General features: G+C 41.7%; 1 protein-coding gene across 1 annotated transcript in view; it reads right to left on the reverse strand.

Annotated features, from left to right (window-relative positions):
• The window catches only part of LOC311121072 (uncharacterized protein), a gene marked incomplete at its 5' end in the record, with an annotated part of 289,117 nt that extends 281,352 nt beyond the window's left edge, over positions 1 to 7,765 (reverse strand). Inside the window, 1 exon segment of the mRNA XM_084157921.1 lies at positions 6,898 to 7,765. Within this exon segment, the coding sequence (XP_084014047.1) occupies positions 6,898 to 7,765 (868 nt within the window).
• Positions 7,766 to 27,735: the final 19,970 nt, after the last annotated feature.

The raw sequence follows: 27,735 nt of genomic DNA on the forward strand, positions 1-27,735 counted from the left end.
CTCTCTGAATTCCGCTCAAAAGACACTCGATAAAGTTGTTTCATTTGAACCTGATGTCTTTTCAGGATGCGTGCCAGTGTTGACTGAGAGACCTGATGGACATTATTGAAAATGGCATGGTCACCGATAATGTTGGCTTGTAGTTCTCTGAGCCTGATAGCATTATTTGCCAAAACCATGTTTATTATCTCTCTCTCTTGTTCTTGCGTGAATATGGGCGCCCTTCCTCCTTGTCGTTCCTGACCCTCAATCCTATGTAATAATAATAATAATGTATGTGGAGAATAATACATGTAACTTACTGTACAATGTCACAGGAAGGGGTATCACAAGTGCTGATATGATGCATACAATAAGCGGCTGATTACTGTAACTGTAGACAGATCCTCTTTTACCTGTTTTCCTGTCGAAAAGTCCTTATGACAGATGACACTGTATATCTGCTAAGATCATGGTCACAACATGGTCCACTAGTGTTGCACTAGTGTTGCACAAATGTCATTTGATAAGTTTGGTCCTCTTCTTCTTTGTGCACGTTCTCCTCCTGCTTCAGGTCTTCCTCGACCTCTGGCTCGGCCTCTGCCTCTTCCTCTACCTCCTTCGTGTACTCCTCCTCTCACCCTCACTCTTCTTCTGACTCTCACCCTCACTCTTCATTTTTGTTGAAGGCAGGTGAACCTACCTGCTGCATTTTTATAGTGCTTAAACCTGATTGGTGTGTCTACAATTTAGCAATCATGTGTTTGTGCACCTGATGGCTGTGTTTAACAGATTGGCTCATAGGTGTGGTAATTTGACAGTCAGTGCTTTGGAATTGCAAGGAAGTGACATCATGATATACTTCTGTGTCTGATGTATACAAGTGTGTTTAGTGTTTTGCAAATCACTGTGTGTAATGTTTTGCAAATAGTGTGAAGCTGACAATGTGCTTACAGTTGTGCAAATCTAGCCTTGTGTTTTGCTCCTTGAGTGTAAGGTTTTGCTAATTGTGGGAAAAGTTAAATTTTTGTGTGTATGCAATCGTAAAAAACTGTAATCAGCCTCCTCCTACTTACATGACCCTGTGTGTGTGTGTATGTGTATGTGTATGTGTGTGTGTATGTGTATGTGTGTGTGTGTGTATGTGTGTGTGTGTGTATATGTGTGTATGTGTGTGTGTGTGTGTGTGTATGTGTGTGTGTGTATGTGTGTGTGTATGTGTGTGTGTGTATGTGTGTGTGTGTGTGTATGTGTGTGCATGTGTGTGTGTGTATGTGTGTGTGTGTGTGTGTGTGTGTGTGTGTGTGTGTGTGTACGTGTGTCTATGTATTCCTGTGTGAATGTGTGTCTATGTATTCCTGTGTGTATGTGTGTCTATGCATTCCTGTTGGTATGTGTGTCTATGTATTATTGTGTGTATGTGTGTTTATGTATTCCTGTGTGTATGTGTGTCTATGTATTCCTGTGTGTATGTGTGTCTATGCATTCCTGTGTGTATGTGTGTCTATGCATTCCTGTGTGTATGTGTGTCTATGTATTCCTGTGTGTATGTGTGTCTATTCATTCCTGTGTGTATGTGTGTCTATGCATTCCTGTGTGTATGTGTGTCTATGTATTCATGTGTGTATGCGTGCATGCCCCCTGTATTCCTGTGTGCATGCGTGCGTGCCCCCTGTATCCTGTGTGCATGCGTGCGTGCCCCCTGTATTCCTGTGTGCATGCGTGCGTGCCCCCTGTATTCCTGTGTGCATGCGTGCATGCAAAGGTGTGTGTGTCAGATTAAAACACTCCACCTCTCAAGGGGCCTTGCATGAGCAAACAATGAGATCTGTGTTCAGGTCGATAGTGTGCCGCCGATCTGTTTGCTTGTATTATTCATTGACCATATTTTCTCCCCTATCGGACCATGCACTGAGGTCTGTGAACAGTGTGTGTGTGATGGGGTGTGAGATTGGCAGCTTGTTTAAGGTTAAAGTGTTTTGCTAAAGAAAGGTGAAAAGAGCCTACTCTGCTGCTGGTAGTTCGGCAGCTGCCAAACACACACGCACCAAAGATGGCCAAATGCTTTGTAGACTGAGATACAATCTACAGACAGTCTTTCTCTACCTCTATATATCCAAACACAATCTAAGCTCAAAACTGAGGGAAAAGGTGTACGCGATTCAAGGCAACACAGTGCACGCAAGCTAGTGATAAGGGTGCTCAAAAATCCAATGCACTAACTCTCTATTTGAGCTTTGAATTGTGAGAAGCTGAAAGAGCAGCTGAAAGAGAAGCTGAAAGTGAAGCTGAAAGAGAAGCTGAACGAGAAGCTGAAAAAGAAGCGGAAAAAAATATTGTATCTGTACTCTTTATCTATCCATCTTGTAGTTCATAATACGTTATGTATTGGCGTTCTGTATTGACGTATCTTGATGGAGTTTAGCCTACACAAAGGTAGTGTGATGCAGACAACTCTCAACGTCTGCCCACTTACAGTGAAACATTCCTATCTATCTTGGTAGATGGAGACACACGCATATACACACTCTGAGACAAGCACATACACAAACACGCAAACATTTAGACACCTAACATACAAACAAACAAACAAATAAACAAACACAAAAATAGTAGTTGTCACGGTCTCTAGAAAACCTCTTTGTGATGTTACCCCTATCTAAATCTGAAATCTAGCTTTGTCTCCATGGTAACACCTTCTGTAATGTTCCACAGTAACAGGTGGAGGGGTGTGAAGACACAACGACACAGAGAGAGTGAGAAGGAGGGAGAGATAGAGAGGGAGGGAGAGAGAGAGAGAGAGAGAGAGAGAGAGAGAGAGAGAGAGAGAGAGAGAGAGAGAGAGAGAGAGAGAGAGAGAGAGAGTGAGAGAGTGAGAGAGAGAGAGAGAGAGAGAGAGAGAGAGAGAGAGAGGGAGGGAGAGGTAGAGAGGGAGGGAGAGCGAGAGAGAGGGAGGGAGAGGTAGAGAGGGAGGGAGAGAGAGAGAGAGAGAGAGAGAGAGAGAGAGAGAGAGAGAGAGAGAGAGAGAGAGAGGGAGGGAGAGGTAGAGAGGGAGGGAGAGAGAGAGAGAGAGGGAGGGAGAGGTAGAGAGGGAGGGAGAGAGAGAGAGAGAGGGAGGGAGAGGTAGAGAGGGAGGGAGAGAAACAAAGGGGGTGGGGGTGGAGTGAGGCTGAATACCTGTATAAAACATAATCCACCATTTCCACACACACAAACACAAAAATGTGTAAGTAATTAGGTGCCAATCAATGTGTGTAAAGGATCACTAAGTCACTAAATTAAGTTAATCAAGGACAACTGTTCACCCCGCTATCATCCAGAAGGCAAGGACAGTACAGGTGCATCAAAGCTGGGACCGAGAGTCTGAAAAACAGCTTCTATCTCTAAACCATCAGACTGTTAAACAGCCATCACTAGCACAGAGAGGCTGCTGCCTACATACAGACTTGAAAATCACTGGCCACTTTAATAAATGGAACACTAGTCACTTTAATAATGCCACTTTACAGTTTTTTCCAACTGCTTACACACGTTTTCAAAACTATGTCTCCTTTTTTCAAAACTCTACACACAATTCCCAAAACTGCACACACAAAATGCAAAATGCCTCACATCTCCTTCAAAATGTAACACTGCATTCAAAATGCCATAAACACATGTCAGAATGAAGCATTTGCATCAAATGGCAAACACATCTTTCATAATAGTACATTTTTGGATATACCATGTAAACACTGTTGTTCTAAATCTAAAGCTCTTTGGTCTTTCATAGGCTTATATCTACATTTCAATACAATGTTCTACAGTGAAAGTAATCTGCTGAGAGGGGTAACAAGTACACTGTAAACACCAATGCAATGTATAAACAGAAAATATTTATTAGGCCAAACATTACTGTTGTATACAGTAGCACACAACAAAACCATAAACATATGTAAACCAAAAGTATATTCTTTAGAATACAGTAAAGAACACAATTGTGTGTGTGGGGTCCCGGGGGGCAGTCCAGGAATTGGTAGGGGGGTGGGCAGTCACCAGTGCTAAGCTACGCTTCATCTCTTCTCCGGGCTGGGTCTGGCCACAATACTTTGTCCACATCACAAGATACGTTTTCTCTTGCCAAACATCGAGGGAAGTATCTCCTAGCATGGCGTATCCAACCTTGGACAGAGGCAACCTCTATGTCCCCACATGCGTCCTCCATTGCCTGGAGAAGCGGCATGCGGGCATAGGGTTGGCAATCATACACTTTCCAGCGCCAGGCTGAGAAGAATTCCTCTATGGGATTTAGAAAAGGTGAATATGAGGGTAGGTACAAAACTACAAATTGTGGATGGGTGGCAAACCAGTTTTGGACCAAAACAGCCCGGTGAAAACTAACATTGTCCCATATAACCACAAATCTAGCAGGCTCCTGATCTGGATCAGGGACAAGCATTGTGTAAATTGCATCCAGAAAAGTGAGCCTATGGCCGGTCTTGTACGGACCCAGTGTGGCATTGTGATGGAGGACCCCGTTTTGAGTGATGGCAGCACACATAGTTATATTACCCCCACGCTGTCCAGGGACATTGGTAATTGCCCTCTGTCCTTTTACATTTCTTCCGCGGCGCCTGGTTTTGGTGAGGTTGAAGCCAACCTCATCCACATAAATAAATCTCCTTCCTTCTCTTCTTTGCCCTCGTCCTCTTCTTCCTCTTCCTCTTCCTCTTCATTTTCCTCTTCCTCCTTCTCCTCCTCTTCCAACACTTCGTCTTTGAATTTGTCCTCGTTGTTGTCCCCTGCCTCTCCCTCCTACTCCTCTTGCTCTCTGTCCATTGTTGGCATCCATTGTTCAAAACAGGTAATCTGACCTTTGACCTATTTATAGGCCTATACTACAGTAAAGCAGTGATTGGTTAGTGATCAGTTAAGCAATTAGTGTTTGCAGATGTGAAGAGTGTGTGTGTGACCTGGTGAATAAGTGTAGCATTTTGAATGGTTGTGTTTGGAAAAGGAAAGCAAGTCACTTCCTGTTAGATTTTTGTGTTTTAGGTAGAGAATTGTGTGTAGTGTTTTGAAAAAAGTGTTTTATGCAATTGACAACTGAGTCAAAGGCTGAGAAATAGCTTATGGTTTTGGAGATTTGGTGTGTAGTTTTGCACTTTGAGTGAGAGGTTTCAAAAATCGTGTGACATGAAAAGATTTTGTGTGTAAGCAGTCGGAAAAAACTGTAATGTTTACATATCTTGCATTACCCATCTCATATGTATATTCTTATTCCATTCCTTTACTTAGATTTGTGTGTATTTGGTTTTTGTTGTGGAACTGTTAGATATTACTTGCTTGATATTGCTGCACTGTCGGAACTAGAAGCACAAGCAATTCGCTAAACTCGCAATAACATCTGCTAACCATGTGTATGTGACCAATGCATTTGATTTGATTTGATTTGGAAAAAAAATATTGAAATGCCCGTAAGTTTAGGCTCAGTGGGTTAGTTTGAGTGAATCACTTGTTGATGAAAAATGTTAACACTCTCTCTTTCTCTCTCTCTCTTTCTATGTCTGCTGATTATATAATGAACTCTATCTGTCCCGTTGATCCACTGTGTTGCCTGATAACCTTCCCATCAGCAAGGTAACATCATCCCCGAGGCTTAGGGCAGAGCTGTGTGTGTGTGTGTGTGTGTGTGTGTGTGTGTGTTTCTGTGTGTGTGTGTGTGCATGTGTGTATGTTTCTGTGTCATGACTGTGTGTGTGTGTGTGTATGTTTCTGTGTGTGTGTGTGTGTGTGTGTGTGTGTGTGTGTGCATGTGTGTATGTTTCTCTCTCTGTGTGTGTGTGTGTGTGTGTGTGTGTGTGTGTGTGTGTGTGTGTGTGTGTGTGTGTGTGTGTGTGTGTGTGTGTGTGTGTGTGTGTGTGTGTGTGTGTGTGTGCATGCGTGTGGCTGAGGGCAGAGAAGGCAGGGTAGGTCATCTGTTCTCTGACCAGGATGATTTTTAATATCTGATTAGAGTATTGGATTCTCGTTAGGAGAGAGCTGTCAAGCTGGCCCACAATCAGCCTTGCAGTACAGAAAACAGTACTGTCTCTATAAAGACATAAGGCAAGATGGTAATATGTGACTGATCACCTCTAAGTAGGCAGATGTCCAGTTTTTTCAGTGCATTAACAGTCGTATGTGACTGTGTTTAAAACCTTATCCAACACAACACTGTTTCACTAAGTATGTATAATAATCACTGTTTGTCTGTTGATGTAAACCCGTTCTTGTTGTTTATTCCAGAGAAAACATCCTAATACTGCAATTCCATCTCAGCAGATGGTCAACAGTAACCACACAGCAGATGGTCAACAGTAACCACACAGCAGATGGTCAACAGTAACCACACAGCAGATGGTCAACAGTAACCACACAGCAGATGGTCAACAGTAACCACACAGCATATGCACAGCTCTCACCTTTTAAGATCTGTTCCATAGATACAGCGCAACAACTGAGAAGCTAGTCAACAATTAGACATACAGATAAAAAAAACATTTTTAACTTTGGAATTTTTGAAAGCCAATAAGAGAAATACAAGCTTTATCAAGCAGAAATCAAAAGTCCATGACCCTTTGGAGTGTTATCAAAAGACAATCAGGCCAAACAAACTTCAACCCTGGGGTTTTTCCTCTGAAGATATATTAATTATATAATAATATGTTTTGGAAGAAATCTATAATTTATAGCAGACAAAAACACAACATTAGACTCAACAACCCAATATGAGCATCCTGCTCGAATGACAGCTTGCCTATGACTCTGAAGTCAAATAAAAAATACATTAGCACTTTTTCAAAGCTTTTAACTAGACCAGACAACCAACAACAGCAATCTGCTTGACTGACAGCCAGTATGTAAACAAAACTAAATTGAATAGAAGCCCCGCCTTACCTTGCCTGACGTCCCTGGGGGCTATGGCGATGGCATTGTTATGGTGCAGCTCTGTGACGCAGCATTCCTCAGGTAACAGCGATCCGTTACTATGGGGCGTTGATGGGAGAAGTGGTACAGGCTGAGCCACGACGACATTGTTGTTAGGACACACACACCCCGTCTGCGTAACTCTGCAACCGTCACCGTCAGCAGCGTCACCGTCTCCATGACGACCATTGCGCAGGCACTCCTCAAACCATCGGCAGAGTACTCCACAGGTGAACTGGCTGGAGTTCTCATTGTTGATTAGCAAAACCTCGACCAGCCGGAGTTCTAGCATTTCCTGGGTTACAGGCGGTTCGTCAGGTGACGGTAGTCTCGACAGGCACAGCTGGACAAAGTTCTTGTCAAACTGCAGAAATGAATAAGGTCCCTTTGATTCTAATTGGCTGCCGCAAAGGTCTATCACGTCCTGAGTTGGCATCTGTAGATCCAGCGGGCAGCTCTGATTGGCTAGATGGTGGTCGAGGGGGAGGAGCATGGGGGAGTGTGATTGACAGATGGAGGGGTGACGGGTGAATCGGAGATAGAGGGAATACTTGGTGGGATCGGGGTTCTCCAACGACCAGGAACAGCCCAGCACGCGCGACGGGAACAGCTCCCTCAGAGAGAAAGATCCATACAGTACCCCGGCTACCAGGCTGGAGCACGGGGAGGGGAGGCTGCCCCCCTCTGCCTCCCCGGGAGAGCTGCCCCTGGCAGCTCCATAGGTAGCGGCCAGGGTAGAGAGAGGAGCTAGAGCTAGAGGAACTAGAGCAGCCACGGCCCAGGCCACACCGAGGAGGGACGACAGCACACACAGATAAACCACGCCAGTAGTGTTCATCCTATGTCATTCGTCCTGCAGAAAAAGAGAGAGGGAGGGAGGGAGGTAGAGAGAGAGAGTGAGTGAGAGAGATATAGAGAAGGGAGGGAGATATGTAGAGAGGGGGAAGGAGATAGGTAGAGATGGGGAGAGGAGAAAGAAGAGAGAACAGAGAGTCAGTACTTTTGAGAAAGCAGACATCAATTCCGAAACAACATGACTGGCAGAATGAGAATGTGATATACCAATACCAGTCTCAATTCTCTCCCTTCACATTCTCTCTCCCTCACAGTCTCTCTCCCATCACATTCTCTCTCCCTCACATTATCTCTCCCATCACAGTCTTTCTCCCATCACAGTCTTTCTCCCATCGCAGTCTCTCTCCCCTCACAGTCTAATAATAAGCAAGTTTATGGTCATGGTTCCATCATGAAGGTCGCTCTGCCTCTGACACACACTCTCCCCTGGCGGGCTGGATTAAAGGGGCTGATGACTTGGCTGTTGAGACGTGAACAATGTACCCCACTCCACACAGCCCTGCTGGGGCAGACTCACCCCTCCAGACACACACACACACCCTGCTGATTGTCTTACCTAAGGCAATGGGGCAAACCATTACCCCTGCCGTCACAGTGAGGGTCTGCCACCAGCCTGATCTTTACACACACATGCTTACACACACATACACACACACAAACACGCACACAAACACACAAACACATACGCACACATACACACACACACACACACAGACATACTGATCCAATAAGGGGCGCAAAAAGCTAAAGAAAATCAATCGTTCATTCATATTTTATTCAGTTGTACCTCATGTTCACTTCTAAGAGGCTTTCAAATGCCTCAGCGTGGACATGAAGATTTAATGGCAGAAACACTGAGAGAGCTCTATTGACTGGTGTACACTCAACTCAACTAACCTCATGATACCATGCACACACACACTCCAAACCAGTCTGTGTCTCCCTCATGATGGAAATGTGAGTTAACTCATTATGAGTAAACCCTTTTGATGTTGACCGTTTCTACCCACTCATGTGGGTTATATGAGTATGATCACTAGGGCTGGCACAATTATCGTAAAATCATAGCGTATAATCATATAGTCAATTAGGGGCAATAACCGTGAACTCAAAATAATAATATGATGATGTGGCTGGTGACACTTCGTTTCTTGAAAGTCCAATATCTTGAAAACATATCTGCTGACATGCAAAACATTTTGGGACTGTATCCCAACTAGTGTTGCACGGTATACCAAACACTGGTACTTTTTCAATACTAGAACATGAAAAATGGTTCGGTTCTAGAATTTTGCTTACTTTTGGTACTTCAAGTCTGCCTAGTGCACCGTGCCTGCTCCACATACTCACTGTTAGCCTGCACTGGGAGTCTGGGATGCGTCATGTTTAACTCCCCACTCAAGTTAACACTCTTGAAGAATGTGATATGGCATGTGGAAATGTTGAAACTGTTCATTACTGTTCACAAAACAATGTCCATGACAACATACAGTCTAGAATAACTTTACGATGCAAGAAAATACCGGTACCTTCCAGCTTTGTAGGCTAACTTTCCTTGCTAGCTTACAGCTGAAACAAAGATAAATTCACTACCCTAGTACCTTGTTTGTGATAATAGGCAAATCATAATGCAAAATATGCTGATTTCAAAGCTGATAGCCATCAAAAACGTTATTCATTCACTTAATTGGTCTCCCTCACGTCTCTCCCTCAGCCAAAGATTATATTGCCTCAGCGAACTGAGGACTCTGACAGGCCGCACCACTCCTGGCTTGTGAATGACAGTCATTACTGGGTAAAGAGACAGAGCACACTTTTATAAAATAAGTTACTTCTATGCAAATGTTGTTGATCAGTACAATAAAATAAGTATTACATGTTAGGGAAACAGATTGTTTGTCATCTGTAGCCCCATGAAATCAGCCAAAACAAGCTCAGTAACTCAATGCATGCACTCCTAGGCTACATCTTGAATTACCCACTTTATCAATAGAGATTTACCATTCAAATAAATGATTACCATTGTGTTGTTTCGTAGTTAGACTGGTAAAATCCAAGTCAAATTGATTGTATAATTGATTCATTAATGCATACATGGCTGTCTCTGAAAAATTCTGGCATAAAACATTTCAAATGTAATATTATTGAACATGAAAGATGCCAAATGATTGAACAGAGCAGTAGCTGAGTTTATCTGTCTGGATCAAATATATGTGATGGTATCGAATATCGTGATACTAAACCTGGCATCGTTATTGAAGTCAGAATTCTGGTATTGTGACAACATTGGACTAATGAAAAAAAGTTGAACTTTATTTTCAAGTAGATATATTTTACTCAATAGCAGTGTTAAATGTTTACATAAAGTTGGTCATAATTTTACAAGCAGAACGGCACAGTCGGGACGAAAAGCTTAATTTCCCAAATTTCCAAGCGGTCAAAAAAAAGTTTTTTTAGCCAAGGGTGTCACCAAAGCTATGGTATATTAGGTATGTCGTAGCTAATTTTCGAAGATGCATTATGATGCTTTACAACCTCCAAATAGTTTTTCTACAAAAATATCAATAACCGTGGTCATTAACGACAATTAATCGCTACCCCAAAATGTCATGATCGTCACAGCCCTAATGATCACACTCAACTCTGATGGTAAACAGTGCAGTCCACACATACACACCACTCATAACATCGAGAGATAGAGAGAGAGCGAGAGAGAGAGAGCGAGAGAGAGAGAGAGAGAGAGAGAGAGAGAGAGAGAGAGAAAGCCCTTAAATTGAAATTGAATTGAAATACAGAAACAGAGACAGAGACAGAGACAGAGACAGAGACAGAGACAGACAGAGACAGAGACAGAGAGAGAGACAGACACAGAGACAGAGACAGAGACAGAGACAGAGACAGAGACAGAGACAGAGACAGACACAGAGACAGAGACAGAGACAGAGACAGACAGAGACAGACAGAGACAGACACAGAGACAGAGACAGAGACAGAGACAGAGACAGAGACAGAGACAGAGACAGAGACAGAGACAGAGGGGTTCATTTCATGACTCCTGCTTATCTTCATACACTGATGCCTTTTCCAATAAGAGCTGACAGAGAACTGCTTTACTCTGGGTAACAAGAGGTCCAGTACTGGCCAAGTGTAGACACACACACACACCGATACACACACACACCGACACACACACACAGACACACGGCTGATCTATTTCAGGGTGTAGGACAGTTATGGAAAGCTGCCACATGCAAATTCTACAGAGAAATTCAATTACACAGAGCCCAGGGAATCTACAATTAGATACTAGATAAATGAGCGGTTTTGAAAACAATTTTTTGTCACATTTTTCCCTTCTGTGCCTTATCAAAAAAATATTGTGGAATGTGGTGTGTGTATGTGCATATTATATGTGCATGACCATGTGTGTGTGTGATTTTCTCTTCATTCTCTGATGAAAGGGCTGCTATAAGAGGCTGAGAGGCTAAGGGACACTTTAAGAAACTGAAGGGGTGATGGTAAGAGGCTGAGGGCCAGGGTTCGAGCACTACGTCAAGAGTCTCCACACAAAGGACTGTGACAGTAAGAGACTGTGAAGAGAGTACAGCTAGTCTCCACTAATGAGACTCACAAAGACATGAAAGGAAAAGAGGGAGAGCGGGAGGGAGAGAGATGGATGAAAGGCAGGGAGTGGGCTAGGGGTGGAGAGGGAGAGAGAGTGAGAGAGATAGTGTGAGAGAGGGGGTGGATGGGTGGGTGGGTGGGAAGAGTGTTGGGTGGAGAGGAGAGGGTCAGGGGTGGGGAAGGAGTGGAGGGGGAGAGGAGAGAGATACTGTAGATTAGATGAATAGATAGATGGAGAGGGGGTTAGAGGGCTATAGAGGGGGGTAGAGGGGAGATAGAAGGGTGGTAGAGGGGGATAAAGGGTGTTGAAATGGGGATAGAAGGGGGGTAGAGGGGGGATAGAGGGGGGACGGTGGGGGTTAGCTGACAAAGCATAGAGATAGTATGACAGAGAAAATCATATGTTCCTGCAGTATTTCTGCTGTATACTGTATAAACAAAAGTTACTGAAGTGAAATATCCCTAGCTGATTGTTGCTTTGGATGAATTGTAAAACACTTTCAACAGCTATGACTTTCCGAAAGTATTTAGAATACAAAAGCCAGTCAATATCAGTTACCCACAGCTCAGTTCTCTCTCTCATTCTGTCGTTCTTTTCCTCTGTCTTTCACAGGTTTGACAGTGAAGAAATGTTCTAAGCAGGAGATCACACAGGTAAGAACAGAGACAAAGGAACAAGAAAATGACAGAAAGAGACAAAATACACACAACCCACAGCTACTTTCATTTATTAGCAGGAATGTTTGCTTTGAAATTGCCAGCTACAACCAGCGAACGCGGAGTAAACATGGCAACTTATCAGTTTTAATATTATTTTTGACAGGTTTACCTCATGGTCTTTCATATGTGTGGCGGCCTAGGGATACCCCTTCACATCGTCAATTTTTTACTTCAGATTTTTTTAATATAGCTCTTAAAAGTACCAACTGTCCCAAATCCAGATCTTTTTCAATCACTGAAATATCTATCAGAACCTGAATTATGAGCTTTTAAAGTTGACTTCAGTTGACTTCAAGAGAAAACAGAGAAAACATCTTTATTCTTTTTAAAACAGCAACTGCTGGTATGGTTTACATTAAATAATCATTACTGTAACTAATTCATATAATCCCTTGGATTTCTTAACATTTTATTGTATTACGAAGTGGGATTAAAATGGATTTAATTGTAATTTTTTGTCAACAATCTACTAAAAACAATGTCAAATCAAAAAACTATTCTAACATTTTTAAAAGATTAATAAAAATGTCATAACTAAAATATAGTCGTTGCATACAGTGAATATTCAGCCCCTTTGTTTAGGCAAACCTAAATTAGTTCAGGAGTAAAGTTTGCGTTAACAAATCCCATAACTCTGTGTGAAATAATGTTGATATTATTTTTGAATGACTAATCCTTCCTTTATACCCCATACATTCAACATCTGTAAGGTCCCTAAGTCAAGTACTGAATTTCAAGCACATATTCAACTACAATGACCAGGGAGCTTTTCTCGGCAGAGTTGCAAAGAAAAAGCCATATCAAAGACTGGCTAATAAAAAGAAAACATGGGCAGTCTGAGATAAGGCTTTTTCTTTGCAACTCTGCCTAGAAGGTCAGCATCCCAGAGTCGCCTCTTCACTGCTGACGTTGAGACTGATGTTTTGCAGGTACTATTTAATGAAGCTGCCAGTTGAGGACCTGTGAGGCACCTGTTTCTCAAATGAGACACTCTAATGTATTTGTCCTCTTGCTCAGTTGTGCACCGGGGCCTCCCACTCCTCTTTCTATTCTGATTAGAGCCAGTTTGCGCTGTTCTGTGAAGGGAGTAGTACACAGCGTTGTACGAGATCTTCAGTTTCTTGTCAATTTCTCACATGGAATAGCCTTCATTTCTCAGAACAAGAATAGACTGACGAGTTTCAGAAGAAAGTTATTTGTTTATGGCCATTTTGAGCCTGTAATCAAACCCACAATTGCTGATGCTCCAGAAACTCAACTAGTCTCAAGAAGGCCAGTTTTATTGCTAATTTAATCAGCACAACAGTTTTCAGCTGTTCTTAATGATGGCTAATGATCAATTAGCCTTTTAAAAGGATAAACTTGGATTAGCAAACACAACGTGACATTGGAACACAGGACTGATGGTTGCTGATAATGGGCCTCTGTACGCCTATGTAGATATTCCATTAAAAATCAGCAGCTTCCAGCTACAATAGCCCTTTACAACATTAACAATGTCTACACTGTATTTCTGATCAATTTGATGTTATTTTAATGGACCAAAAAATTGCTTTTCTTTCGAAAACAAGGACATTTCTAAGTGACCCCAAACTTTTGAACAGTAGTGAATGCAACGACTATATTTTAGTTATTTATTTCTAGCAATATTTAAAAAATCTTAAAATGTTTCTTCCACTTTGACATTACAGAGTATTCTGTGTAGATTTGTTGAACAAAAATTACAATGAAATCCATTTAAATCCCAATATGTAACACAATAAAATGCGGAGAAATCAAGCGGTTTGAAACCTTTTGCAAGGCTCTTTACATATATTTGAATTGGAGCCAAAATCATGTACATTTCAGTGCGATTATTACAACAAATCCTTAAAAAGAAAAACATCTGATTTTGGCTCCAATTCAAAGATCTGTTTGATTTGACTGTGTACAATACAATACATATACATAATTGATATTCAGCTTGCAGGAACAGGTACTGGAACGAGTTGCAGACGTCTCCATGGCCAGGAGGAACGATCTCATCTACTGAGAGATTAGATAAAATGAGTTTGTCATACAGGCATAGTAAAAACAATACAAATACTCAAAATACGATAAGACAATCACACAAAACATAAACATACTGTATAACTGTAAAGAGGACTGTAAAATAGTACAGTACAATTGTGCAAAAGCAAATGAAGGGATTTGGTAGTGTTGTGTGTTGACTGCGACCTGGTGTTGTTGAAGGCCCAGATGGAAATGGGCAAGAAGGATTTAATTAATATTACTATTAATGAATTTGACTCTCTCTCTCTGACAAACAAACACAAAGAGATCTCTAACACACACAAAAACAAACTACTAGGTCATCATTCTTACCTTAGCTGAATGCTCCATTGTGACGACCACCTTGGATCCAGCACTGGACACCAGATCCATGAGCCTGCCCATTCCCTTCACCATCTTACCCTGAGGGAAGAAAACATGTTTCAGCACTTTATCAGTCTTATTCATTTGGGTCCACAATAAAGTAAATTGTCATGGAGACCCAAATGTTTTAAACACACACAAAAGGGTCTCTCTACCTCTTCAAACCGCTGTGTTTATCTTACCTCTATCTCCCTCTCTCTAAATTAATTCAGATGACCTTGTTTGCTAGCTAACTTGTTTTGTGGGATACAGGGATGAAAAATACCACGGCTGTTGAAATAGTCATCGAAACATTCAGGCTAACATTAGCTGTAGCAGCTTGTCTTCAAACTTGTCTTCAATGGTACTGTCACTCCAACAACACTAGCTACAGCCTACCTTGAACAAAGACAGAGTAGATGCAGGTAGTGAAGGCCTGAGTTTATGAAGTCTAGCTAATGCATTGTGTACTTTTGACATTTTAGTCATTTAGCAGACGCTCTTATCCAGAGCGACTTACAATTAGTGAGTGCATACATTTTTCATACTGGCCCCCCGTGGGGATAGCTTAACATACCTTGCTTGCTCCTCGTTGAAGACGCTCTCTCATCTCTCCATCCATGATGAGGTGACAGATGATTGTTGAGAACACTCGTAAAATAATCCTTTCAATACCGGTAATGCAGACAATTACAATGATGGAAGCCACAATCTATCTGCAATATTAAAGCTGATCTACCCCATAAAAAAAAAGAAGAAGAAAAAAAAAAAAGAGTAATAAACATTGCTATTTGTCTGAGAAGTCAGCTATCAGCTTCAACGATGATTGATGACTAACTAGAAAACGGGAAGACCATGCGCGTGTGCATGCACCCCTTCTTGCCTGTGCACTCATTCACACCCCCTCAAAGATTAAAAGCAGTGGATTGGTGTATTGGTAGACAATTCATCTACTTCTATCCAATGCTTTTACATCTGTGAGGGGAGTGAAGGCGAGTGGCTAGCAAGAAATGGGACACGGCTCAAAATGACATAGCTAACGAACGACAGCAAAATGCCTCTTGCTAAAAACAAGTTTACGATCAATCAAAATAATTCTGAACTGCTGAAATTACTGCAATATTGCAATATATTTGGATAACCTTTCATGTCATTGATCAAGCAATATTTATTTTATTAACTCCGAAATCTTGGTTAAGGTAAGTAAAGGTAACATCGCTCACTGTTGCCCCTAGTGGCCGGTTTCCACATCATCTCCCGACGTCCTCAGACATGGATGGATGTCGAATACTGACTTGTATCATGGGTGACCTGGCTGATTCAATATTATAGACAGTGAGACAGACCTGTCATGCAGCTTCGACTTTGTTTACATAAGAAAACACATCCCACATTTTTTTAATTGAGAAATACTGCACCAAACACCTTAGTTAGATGTAAAATTGCGCAACTAAAACATCCTCAGCAAAAACATCAAAATTAATTACAGATTTCTTGAGTTATGTTAGATTCATTCTGGGGAATTTGAGGAAGTGAAATTGGCTTCCGTGTCTACAGTGTCTCAAGGAATACCTGGGATAGGATAAAGTAATCCTTCTACCCTCCCTTACCCCACACCCCCAAAACAATAAAAAAAAAAAATAATAACATTGTAAAGTGGTTATCCCACTGGCTATAAGGTGAATGCACCAATTTGTAAGTCGCTCTGGATAAGAGCGTCTGCTAAATGACGGAAATGTAAAATGTAAATGTAATGGGGGACAAACAGCATTAACCAAATGCGAATTGTTCAGGACACACACCTCCAAGACTGAATTCTTGTTTTTCTAATAAGCAACGGAAAAACATACGGGCCAATCAACATGTTCAGTGGGTCTTTAAGTAATCATACAATATTTTTATATTACAAGAAAGTAAAGGGTTTAAAGTATCCAAAACAACCAAAATGTCAATTTCCACAAAAATGGAATGTCGTTGCATTTTGGCTTTTTCCCAACAGTGAGTTGGTGTGACATCTGATGGGTTGACAAGTGAACACGATAGCTACGTGATGGAAGTGACTGATCTTGTCTGTGTGTGTTTGTGTGTGTGTGTGCATGTGAGTGTGCGTGTGTGTGTGCATATGTGCATTTGAGTGTGTGCGTGCCTGTGTGTATGTGTTTGTGTGTGTGTGTGATCTAAGGCCAATGTTATGTTGGTCACTGCAATCTCTCTATAGTTAGGTTCACCTCAATTACCCCTTACTAACCTGTGCCCCCGTACATTGACTCGGTACCGGTACACCCTGTATATAGCCTCGCTATTGTTATTTTACTGCTGCTCTTTAAATATTTGTTACTTTTATTTCTTCTAATTTTTTTATTTAATGCATTTTTGGTATTTTTGTGTTATTCTTTCTTAAAATTGCATTGTTGGTTAAGGGCTTGTAACTAAGCATTTCACTTTAAGGTCTACACCTGTTGTATTCGGGCGCATGTGACAAATACAATTTGATTTGATTTGATTTGTTTTTGATTCATTAGAGTAAGCTGATGCTAGATCTGTGCTATGGACAACCTATGTTATTGTAGCATAATGGTATAATAGTGTAGTCTAGAGGACTGTATTAGAGAATAAGGTGCCTTTGCTATGAAAACGTAGCTCAATTATACAACAGGATCTCACGGTTTTACCTATTAGATTTCAGATTCTGACATTTATAAAAAAAAATCCAAACGTCAATTTTTTTGTGTTTTTGACACCCTGGGTTGACGCCTCCTGCTCATCATTGTTCCGTTTCTCCAAATGCCAAATTTCGAAGTTAAGGGTTAAGGTTTTGGATAGGGTTCAAACATTACGTTTAGGCATTCATTCTAGATGGTTAGGTTAATGGTTAAGGTTTGGGATAGGGTTAAAACAAAAACATGTTTTGACCACTGGGATTGAACACACCACCCTTGGATACGGAGTCATGGGATTACGCCCATCCCGTCCATCATGACCAAGCCCCCCCCCCCCCCAAAATAAAAGAAAGCCTACTTGATGGTAATAGCGATCACTGTTGCCCATTGTGGCGGGTTTTGAAGGAATTTCCCAATGTCCTAAGGAACATGGATAGACATCCAGTGACCTGCCTGGCATCAAGACACATTAAAGTAAGCAGTGATGTCTTCTCTGATACACAGTTACACACACACACACACACACTGACAAACACACACACGCACACAGACGTACAGCGTTCCATCAAGACAGTAACAAACTGTCCTCATCATACACACACACACAGACAGAGGGCAGGGATTGTAAGAGGCTGGGGGATCAGTGTGTTTGAAACATGTCTGAATCTAATAGAAGGAGATCACAGGGTGACAACGGGAGAGGACACACTGGACACATCTCAAACTGGGAAGAGTGGAGAGAGATGAGAGGAGAACAAAGAAGAGGAGGAGAAATAAGAGAGTGAGGGAGAGTAGGATGATAGTAATAGGGATGTCATCTTAGACTGGGTTGAGAGGTCAGATGAGAGGAGAGAGAGAGAGAGAGGAGGTTGATTAGCAGTAAGGAGAGGTCAGATGAGAGGAGAGAGAGAGAGGAGGTTGATTAGCAGTAAGGAGAGGTCAGATGAGAGGAGAGAGAGGAGGTTGATTAACAGTGAGGATAGGTCAGATATATTATTTTTATTTTATTTGACCTTTATTTAACCAGGTAAGCCAGTTGAGAACAAGTTCTCATTTACAACTGCGACCAGGCCAAGATAAAGCAAAGCAGTGCGATAAAAACAACAAACACAGAGTTACATATAGAATAAACAAAACGTACAGTCAATAACACAATAGAAAATCTATATACTGTGTGTGCAAATGTAGTAAGTTATGGAGGTAAGGCAATAAATAGGCCATAGTGCAAAACAATTTAGTATTAACACTGGAGTGATAGATGTGCAGAAGATGATGTGCAAATAGAGATACTGGGGTGCAAATGAGCAAAATAAATAACAATGTAAATAAAAATATGGGGATGAGGGAGTTGGGTGGGCTAATTACAGATGGCCTGTGTACAGGTGCAGTGATCGGTAAGCTGCTCTGACAACTGATGCTTAAAGATAGTGAGGGAGATAAGTGTCTCCAGCTTCAGAGATTTTTGCAGCTTGTTCCAGTCATTTACAGCAGAGAACTGGAAGGAATGGCGGCCAAAGGAGGTGTTGGCTTTGGGGATGACCAGTGAGATATACCTGCTGGAACGCATACTACGGGTGGGTGTTGCTATGGTGACCAATGAGCTAAGATAAGGCAGGGATTTGCATAGAAGAGATTTATAGATGACCTGGAGCCAGTGGGTTTGGCGACGAATATGTAGTGAGGGCCAGCCAACGAGAGCGTACAGGTCACAATGGTGGGTAGTATATGGGGCTTTGGTGACAAAACGGATGGCACTGTGATAGAGTACATCCAATTTGCTGAGTAGAGTGTTGGAAGCTATTTTGTAAATGACATCGCCGAAGTCAAGGATCGGTAGGATAGTCAGTTTTACGAGGGCATGTTTAGCAGCATGAGTGAAGGAGGCTTTGTTGCGAAATAGGAAGCCGATTCTAGATTTAACTTTGGATTGGAGATGCTTAATGGAAGGAGAGTTTACGGTCTAACCAGACACCTAGGTATTTGTAGTTGTCCACATATTCTAAGTCAGACTTGCCGAGAGTAGTGATTCTAGTCGGGCGGGCGGGTGCAAGCAGCGTTCGATTGAAGAGCATGCATTTAGTTTTACTAGTGTTTAAGAGCAGTTGGAGGCCACGGAAAGAGTGTTGTATGGCATTGAAGCTCGTTTGGAGGTTTGTTAACACAGTGTCCAATGAAGGGCCAGATGTATACAAAATGGTGTCGTCTGCGTAGAGGTGGATCTGAGAGTCACCAGCAGCAAGAGCGACATCATTGAGATACACAGAGAATAGAGTCGGCCCGAGAATTGAACCCTGTGGCACCCCCATAGAGACTGCCAGAGGTCCAGACAACAGGCCCTCCGATTTGACACATTGAACTCTATCTGAGAAGTAGTTGGTGAACCAGGTGAGGCAGTCATTTGAGAAACCAAGGCTATTTAGTCTGTCAATGAGAATGCAGTGATTGACAGAGTCAAAAGCCTTGGCCAGGTCGATAAAGACGGCTGCACAGTACTGTCTTTTATCAATCGCAGTTATTATATCATTTAGGACCTTGAGCGTGGCTGAGATGCACCCATGACCAGCTCGGAAACCAGATTGCATAGCGGAGAAGGTACGGTGGGATTCTAAATGGTTGGTGATCTGTTTGTTAACTTGACTTTCAAATACTTTCGAAAGGTAGGGCAGGATGGATATAGGTCTGTAACAGTTTGGATCTAGAGTGTCACCCCCTTTGAAGAGGGGGATGACAGTGGCAGCTTTTCAATCTCTGGGGATCTCAGACGATACGAAAGAGAGGTTGAACAAGCTAGTAATAGGGGTTGCGACAATTTCAGCGACTAATTTTAGAAAGAAAGGGTCCAGATTGTCTAGCCCAGCTGATTTGTAGTGGTCCAGATAATGCAGCTCTTTCAAGACATCAGCTATCTCAATTTGGGTGGAGAAGGGGGGGGGGATGTGCTCTTATTCTCCATGGACTTTACAGTGTCCCAAAACCTTTTGGTGTTAGTGCTACAGGATGCAAATTTCTGTTTGAAAAAGCTAGCCTTTGCTTTCCTAACTGATTGTGTATATTGGTTCCTGACTTTCCTGAAAAGTTGCATATCGCAGGGGCTGTTCGATGCTAATGCAGTACGCCACAGGATGTTTTTGTGCTGGTCAAGGGCAGTCAAGTCTGGGGTGAACCAGGGGCTATATGGGTTCTTAGTTCTGCATTTTTTGAATGGGGCATGCTTATTTAAGATGGAGAGGAAAGCACTTTTGAAGAACATCCAGGCATCCTCTACTGACGGAATGAGGTCAATATCCATCGAGGATACCCGGGCCACGTCAATTAGAAAGGCCTGCTCGCTGAAGTGTTTTAGGGAGCGTTTGACAGTGATGAGGGGTGGTCATTTGACCCCAGACCCATTACGGACGCAGGCAATGAGGCAGTGATCGCTGAGATCCTGGTTGAAGACAGTGGAGGTGTATTTAGTTAGGTAAATTAGTCAGGATGATATCTATGAGGGTGCCCATGTTTACGGATTTAGGGTTGTACCTGGTAGGTTCCTTGATAATTTGTGTGAGATTGAGGGCATCTATTTCAGATTGTAGGATGGCCGGGGTGTTAAGCATATCCCAGTTTAGGTCACCAAGCAGTACGAACTCTGAGGATAGATGGGGGGCAAGCAATTCACATATGGTGTCCAGGGCACAACTGGGGGCTGAGGGGGGGCTGTAGCAAGCGGCAACAGTGAGAGACTTATTTCTGGAAAGGTGGATTTTTAGAAGTAGAAGCTCAAACTGTTTGGGCACAGACCTGGAGTGTATGATAGAGCTCTGCAGGCTATCTTTACAGTAGATTGCAACTCCGCCCCAATTGGCAGTTCAATCTAGACGGAAAATGTTGTATTTCGGCATGGACATTTCTGAAATTTTGGTGGCCTTCCTAAACCAGGATTCAGACACTGCTAGAACATCAGGGTTGGCAGAGTGTGCTAACACAGTGAATAACTCAAACATGGGGAGGAGGCTTCTGATGTTGACATGCAAGAATCCAAGGCTTTTACGGTTACAGAAGTCAACAAATGATAGCGCCTGGGGAGTAGGAGTGATACTGGGGGCTACAGGGCCTGGGTTAACCTCTACATCACCAGAGGAACAGGGGAGGAATATGATAAGGATACGGCTAAAGTCTTTAAGAACTGGTCTTCTAGTGCGTTGGGTACAGAGAATAAAAGGGGCAGACTTCCGGGCGTTGTAGAATAGATTCAGGGCATTATGTACAGACAAGGATATGGAAGGATATGAGTACAGTGGAGGTACACCTAAGCATTGGGTAACAATGAAAGAGGTAGCATCACTGTAGGTACCGATTGAGCCGGTCTCTGCGTGTATGGGGGGTGGGACAAAGGAGCTCTCTGAGGCTGGTTGAGCGGGACTGGAGGTTCTACCGTGAAATAGTACAATAAGAACTAGCCCAAACAGCAATAGGCTAGGCATATTGACATGGTAGAGAGGCATAACGTAATCACAGGTGTTATTCGAGAGGGCTAAGACAACAACTGGTAATGGCGACGAAAGTTTGGGCTGAGGCTAAACAGGATAGGGTACCGTGTAAAGGAACAGTGCAGCAGGCATCAGCTGTGTAGCTGAGTGATCATAAGGTCCAGTGAACAGCAATAGCTAAGTCCGGGAGCAGTTTGTAGGCTGCTACTGCACAGGCGAGCAGGAGGCATGGCTGTTGATTGCGCGCGCTAGCGGGCCGGTGCTAGCAGATGGATCTTCGTGGTCGTCACAGCGGGAAGCCTGTTGAAACCACATCAGACGATTACGTCGGCAGACCAATGGTGATGGATCGGCGGGGCTCCGTGTCGACACTAGGAGGTCCCGTCCGGTTGACAGAGAGGTAGATAGCCGGGAGATGGGCTAGATAGCCGGGAGATGGGCCTGGCTCGAGGCTAGCTCAAGGCTAACTGGTGCATCGGGACAGTGGTGAATTAGCCAACAACAGCCATTCGGTTGCAGCTAGCTAGTTGCGATGATCTGGTGTTAAGGTCCAGTGATTCAGTGATTCCGGCAGAAAATCCGATATGCTCTGGGTCGATAGTACGCTGTGCAGACCGATAATTGTCCAGGCTAGAGCTGGCTGGTATGTAGTGCAGGCCACGGACAGTGGTGAAGACCGCTAACGGTGGCTATTAGCAAGTAGCTAGTTAGCTGGCTAGCTGGCTAGTTTCAGCCGTAGGTTCTTGATAAAAATTAAGAAATAATATAATCCGTTCCACGTTGGGTGAGGCGGGTTGCAGGAAAGTATATTTGGTTAAAGGATGGGAAGTGAGAAAGATAAATATATACGAAAAAATAGAAAAAAACTAAAAAACAGGCTATTTACACGAGGACACAACAGAATACACGACCACACTGCTACGCCATCTTGGATTACAGATGAGAGGAGAGAGAGAGGAGGTTGATTAACAGTGAGGAGAGGTCAGATGAGAGGAGAGAGAGGAGGTTAATGAGGAGTGAGGAGAGGTTAGATGAGAGGAGAGAGAGAGAGGAGGTTAATGAGGAGTGAGGAGAGGTCAGATGAGAAGAGAGAGAGAGACGAGGTTGATTAGCAGTGAGGCGAGATCAGATGAGAGGAGAGAGAGAGGTTAATGAGGAGTGAGGAGAGGTAAGGTGACAGGAGAGAGAGAGGAGGTTAATGAGGAGTGAGGAGAGTTCAGATGAGAGGAGAGAGAGAGAGGTTAATGAGGAGTAAGGAGAGGTCAGGTGAGAGGAGAGAGAGAGAGGAGGTTAATGAGGAGTGAGGAGAGGTCAGGTGACAGGAGAGAGAGAGAGGAGGTTAATGAGGAGTGAGGAGAGGTCAGATGAGAGAGAGAGAGAGAGAGAGAGAGAGAGAGAGAGAGAGAGAGAGAGAGAGAGAGAGAGAGAGAGAGAGAGAGAGAGAGAGAGAGAGAGAGAGAGGAGGTTAATGAGGAGTGAGGAGAGGGACAGAAAGGGAGAAGAGGAGCGGAGGATGAAGGAAGCACGATGTCATCTAACGCTGGGAATAATGGAGAAGAAGAATAGGAAATAAGAGGAAAATGAGGATAATGCTCACCAGCAGCATTATTTACCAAGCATTGTGACAGAGACTTTCTGGATGGAAATGTCACCCCCTGTCATCTCTCCCTCGTCAAGCCTCCTCCCTCCACTCTCTTCACCCATTTCCATCCCCACCAACCTAACCTTATCGTCATGGAGACGAGCAGCAAAAATGTCACCAGCTGTCAGTTGAGGTAGCAGAGTGTGTGTGTGCCAAATGCCACCCTATTCCCTTAATCCCTTTATAGTGCACTACTTTTCACCAGAGTAATATGGTCTCTGGTTCAAAATAAGTGCACTATATAGGGAATAGGGTGACATTTGGAACACAATAGTATATAACGGGGAAATAGCCTAGATACACATAACCTAGTCTAAAACTGTAGCACAATGTTAACCCTTGTCTAATACTGTATCACTATATTATGCCCTAGTCTAATACTGTACCACTATGTTATACCCTTGTCTAATACTGTACCACTATGTTATACCCTAGTCTAATACTGTACCACTATATTATACCCTAGTCTAATATTGTACCACTATGTTACAGATAACCTACTCTAATATTGTACCACTATGTTATACCCTAGTCTAATACTGTACCACTATGTTACACATACCCTAGTCTAATACTGTACCACCATGTTATACCCTAGTCTAATACTGTACCAATATGTTATACCCTAGTCTAATACTGTACCACCATGTTATACCCTAGTCTAACACTGTACTATTATGTTATACCCTAGTCTAATACTGTATCACTATGCTATACCCTAGTCTAATACTGTATCACTATGTTATACCCTAGTCTAATATTGTACCACTATGTTATACCCTAGTCTAATACTGTACCACCATGTTATAACCTAGTCTAATACTGTACCACTATGTTATAACCTAGTCTAATACTGTACCACTATGTTACACATACCCTAGTCTAATACTGTACCACCATGTTATACCCTAGTCTAATACTGTACCAATATGTTATACCCTAGTCTAATACTGTACCACCATGTTATACCCTAGTCTAATACTGTACTATTATGTTATACCCTAGTCTAATACTGTACAACTATGTTATACCCTAGTCTAATACTGTACCACCATGTTATACCCTAGTCTAATACTGTACCACTAGGTTACACATACCCTAGTCTAATACTGTAGCACTATGTTATACCCTAGTCTAATACTGTAGCACTATGTTATACCCTAGTCTAAAACTGTACTATTATGTTATACCCTACTCTTTTATTTTTTATTTTTCCACCTTCATTCAACCAGGTAAGCCAGCTAGTCTACTACTGTACCACTAGGTTATAACCTAGTATAATACTGTGGAACACATAACTGGCTTCTCTTTCTCAGTGATATGAGACAAAGATTACACCATTCTATGCACACTGCAAGACAGGAGGGAGAGAGAGAGAGAGAGAGAGAGAGAGAGAGAGAGAGAGAGAGAGAGAGAGAGAGAGAGAGAGAGAGAGAGAGAGAGAGAGAGAGAGAGAGAGAGAGAGAGAGAGCGAGAGAGAGAGAGAGAGAGAGAGAGAGAGAGAGGAGAGAGAGAGAGAGAGAGAGAGAGAGAGAGAGAAGAGAGAGAGAGAGAGAGAGAGAGAGAGAGAGAGAGAGTCTATTACTGTACCACTATGTTATACCCTAGTCTAATATTGTACCACTATGTTATACCCTAGTTTAATACTGTACCACCATGTTATACCCTAGTCTAATACTGTACTATTATGTTGAACCCTAGTATAATACTGTACCACTATGTTATATCCTAGTCTAATACTGTATCACTATCACTATGTTATACCCTAGTCTAATACCGTAACACTATGTAATACCCTAGTCTAATATTGTACCACTATGTTACAGATACCCTAGTCTAATACTGTATCACTATGTTATACCCTAGTCAAATACTGTACTATTATGTTATACCCTAGTCTAATACTGTACCACCATGTTATACCCTAGACTAATACTGTACCACTATGGTATACCCTAGTCTAATACTGTATCAATATGTTATACCCTAGTCTAATACCGTAACACTATGTAATACCCTAGTCTAATATTGTACCACTATGTTACAGATACCCTAGTCTAATACTGTATCACTATGTTATACCCTAGTCTAATATTGTACCACTATATTACAGATACACTAGTCTAATACTGTACCACTATGTTATACCCTAGTCTAATATTGTACCACTATGTTATACCCTAGTCTAATACTGTACCACCATGTTATACCCTAGTCTAATACTGTACTATTATGTTATACCCTAGTCTAATACTGTACAACCATGTTATACCCTAGTCTAATACTTTACTATTATATTATACCCTAGTCTAATACTTTACCATCATGTTATACCCTAGTCTAATACTGTACCACTATGTTATACCCTAGTGTAATACTATATCACTAAGTTACACATACCCTAGTCTAATATTGTAGCACTATGTTATACCCTAGTCTAATACTGTACCACTATGTCATACCCTAGTGTAATACTATATCACTATGTTACACATACCCTAGTCTAATACTGTATCACTATGTTATACCCTAGTCTAATACTGTACTATTATGTTATACCCTAGTCTAATACTGTACCACCATGTTATACCCTAGACTAATACTGTACCACTATGTTATACCCTAGTCTAATACTGTATCAATATGCTATACCCTAGTCTAATACCGTAACACTATGTAATACCCTAGTCTAATATTGTACCACTATATTACAGATACCCTAGTCTAATACTGTACTATTATGTTGAACCCTAGTCTAATACTGTACCACTATGTTATATCCTAGTCTAATACTGTATCACTATGTTATACCCTAGTCTAATACCGTAACACTATGTAATACCCTAGTCTAATATTGTACCACTATGTTACAGATACCCTAGTCTAATACTGTATCACTATGTTATACCCTAGTCAAATACTGTACTATTATGTTATACCCTAGTCTAATACTGTACCACCATGTTATACCCTAGACTAATACTGTACCACTATGGTATACCCTAGTCTAATACTGTATCAATATGTTATACCCTAGTCTAATACCGTAACACTATGTAATACCCTAGTCTAATATTGTACCACTATGTTACAGATACCCTAGTCTAATACTGTATCACTATGTTATACCCTAGTCTAATATTGTACCACTATATTACAGATACACTAGTCTAATACTGTACCACTATGTTATACCCTAGTCTAATATTGTACCACTATGTTATACCCTAGTCTAATACTGTACCACCATGTTATACCCTAGTCTAATACTGTACTATTATGTTATACCCTAGTCTAATACTGTACAACCATGTTATACCCTAGTCTAATACTTTACTATTATATTATACCCTAGTCTAATACTTTACCATCATGTTATACCCTAGTCTAATACTGTACCACTATGTTATACCCTAGTGTAATACTATATCACTAAGTTACACATACCCTAGTCTAATATTGTAGCACTATGTTATACCCTAGTCTAATACTGTACCACTATGTCATACCCTAGTGTAATACTATATCACTATGTTACACATACCCTAGTCTAATACTGTATCACTATGTTATACCCTAGTCTAATACTGTACTATTATGTTATACCCTAGTCTAATACTGTACCACCATGTTATACCCTAGACTAATACTGTACCACTATGTTATACCCTAGTCTAATACTGTATCAATATGCTATACCCTAGTCTAATACCGTAACACTATGTAATACCCTAGTCTAATATTGTACCACTATATTACAGATACCCTAGTCTAATACTGTACTATTATGTTGAACCCTAGTCTAATACTGTACCACTATGTTATATCCTAGTCTAATACTGTATCACTATGTTATACCCTAGTCTAATACCGTAACACTATGTAATACCCTAGTCTAATATTGTACCACTATGTTACAGATACCCTAGTCTAATACTGTATCACTATGTTATACCCTAGTCGAATACTGTACTATTATGTTATACCCTAGTCTAATACTGTACCACCATGTTATACCCTAGACTAATACTGTACCACTATGGTATACCCTAGTCTAATACTGTATCAATATGTTATACCCTAGTCTAATACCGTAACACTATGTAATACCCTAGTCTAATATTGTACCACTATGTTACAGATACCCTAGTCTAATACTGTATCACTATGTTATACCCTAGTCTAATATTGTACCACTATATTACAGATACCCTAGTCTAATACTGTACCACTATGTTATACCCTAGTCTAATATTGTACCACTATGTTATACCCTAGTCTAATACTGTACCACCATGTTATACCCTAGTCTAATACTGTACTATTATGTTATACCCTAGTCTAATACTGTACAACCATGTTATACCCTAGTCTAATACTTTACTATTATATTATACCCTAGTCTAATACTTTACCATCATGTTATACCCTAGTCTAATACTGT

The sequence above is a fragment of the Coregonus lavaretus genome (assembly GCF_964263955.1).
Source record: "Coregonus lavaretus genome assembly, chromosome: 3".
Classification (NCBI taxonomy): Eukaryota; Metazoa; Chordata; class Actinopteri; order Salmoniformes; family Salmonidae; genus Coregonus; species Coregonus lavaretus.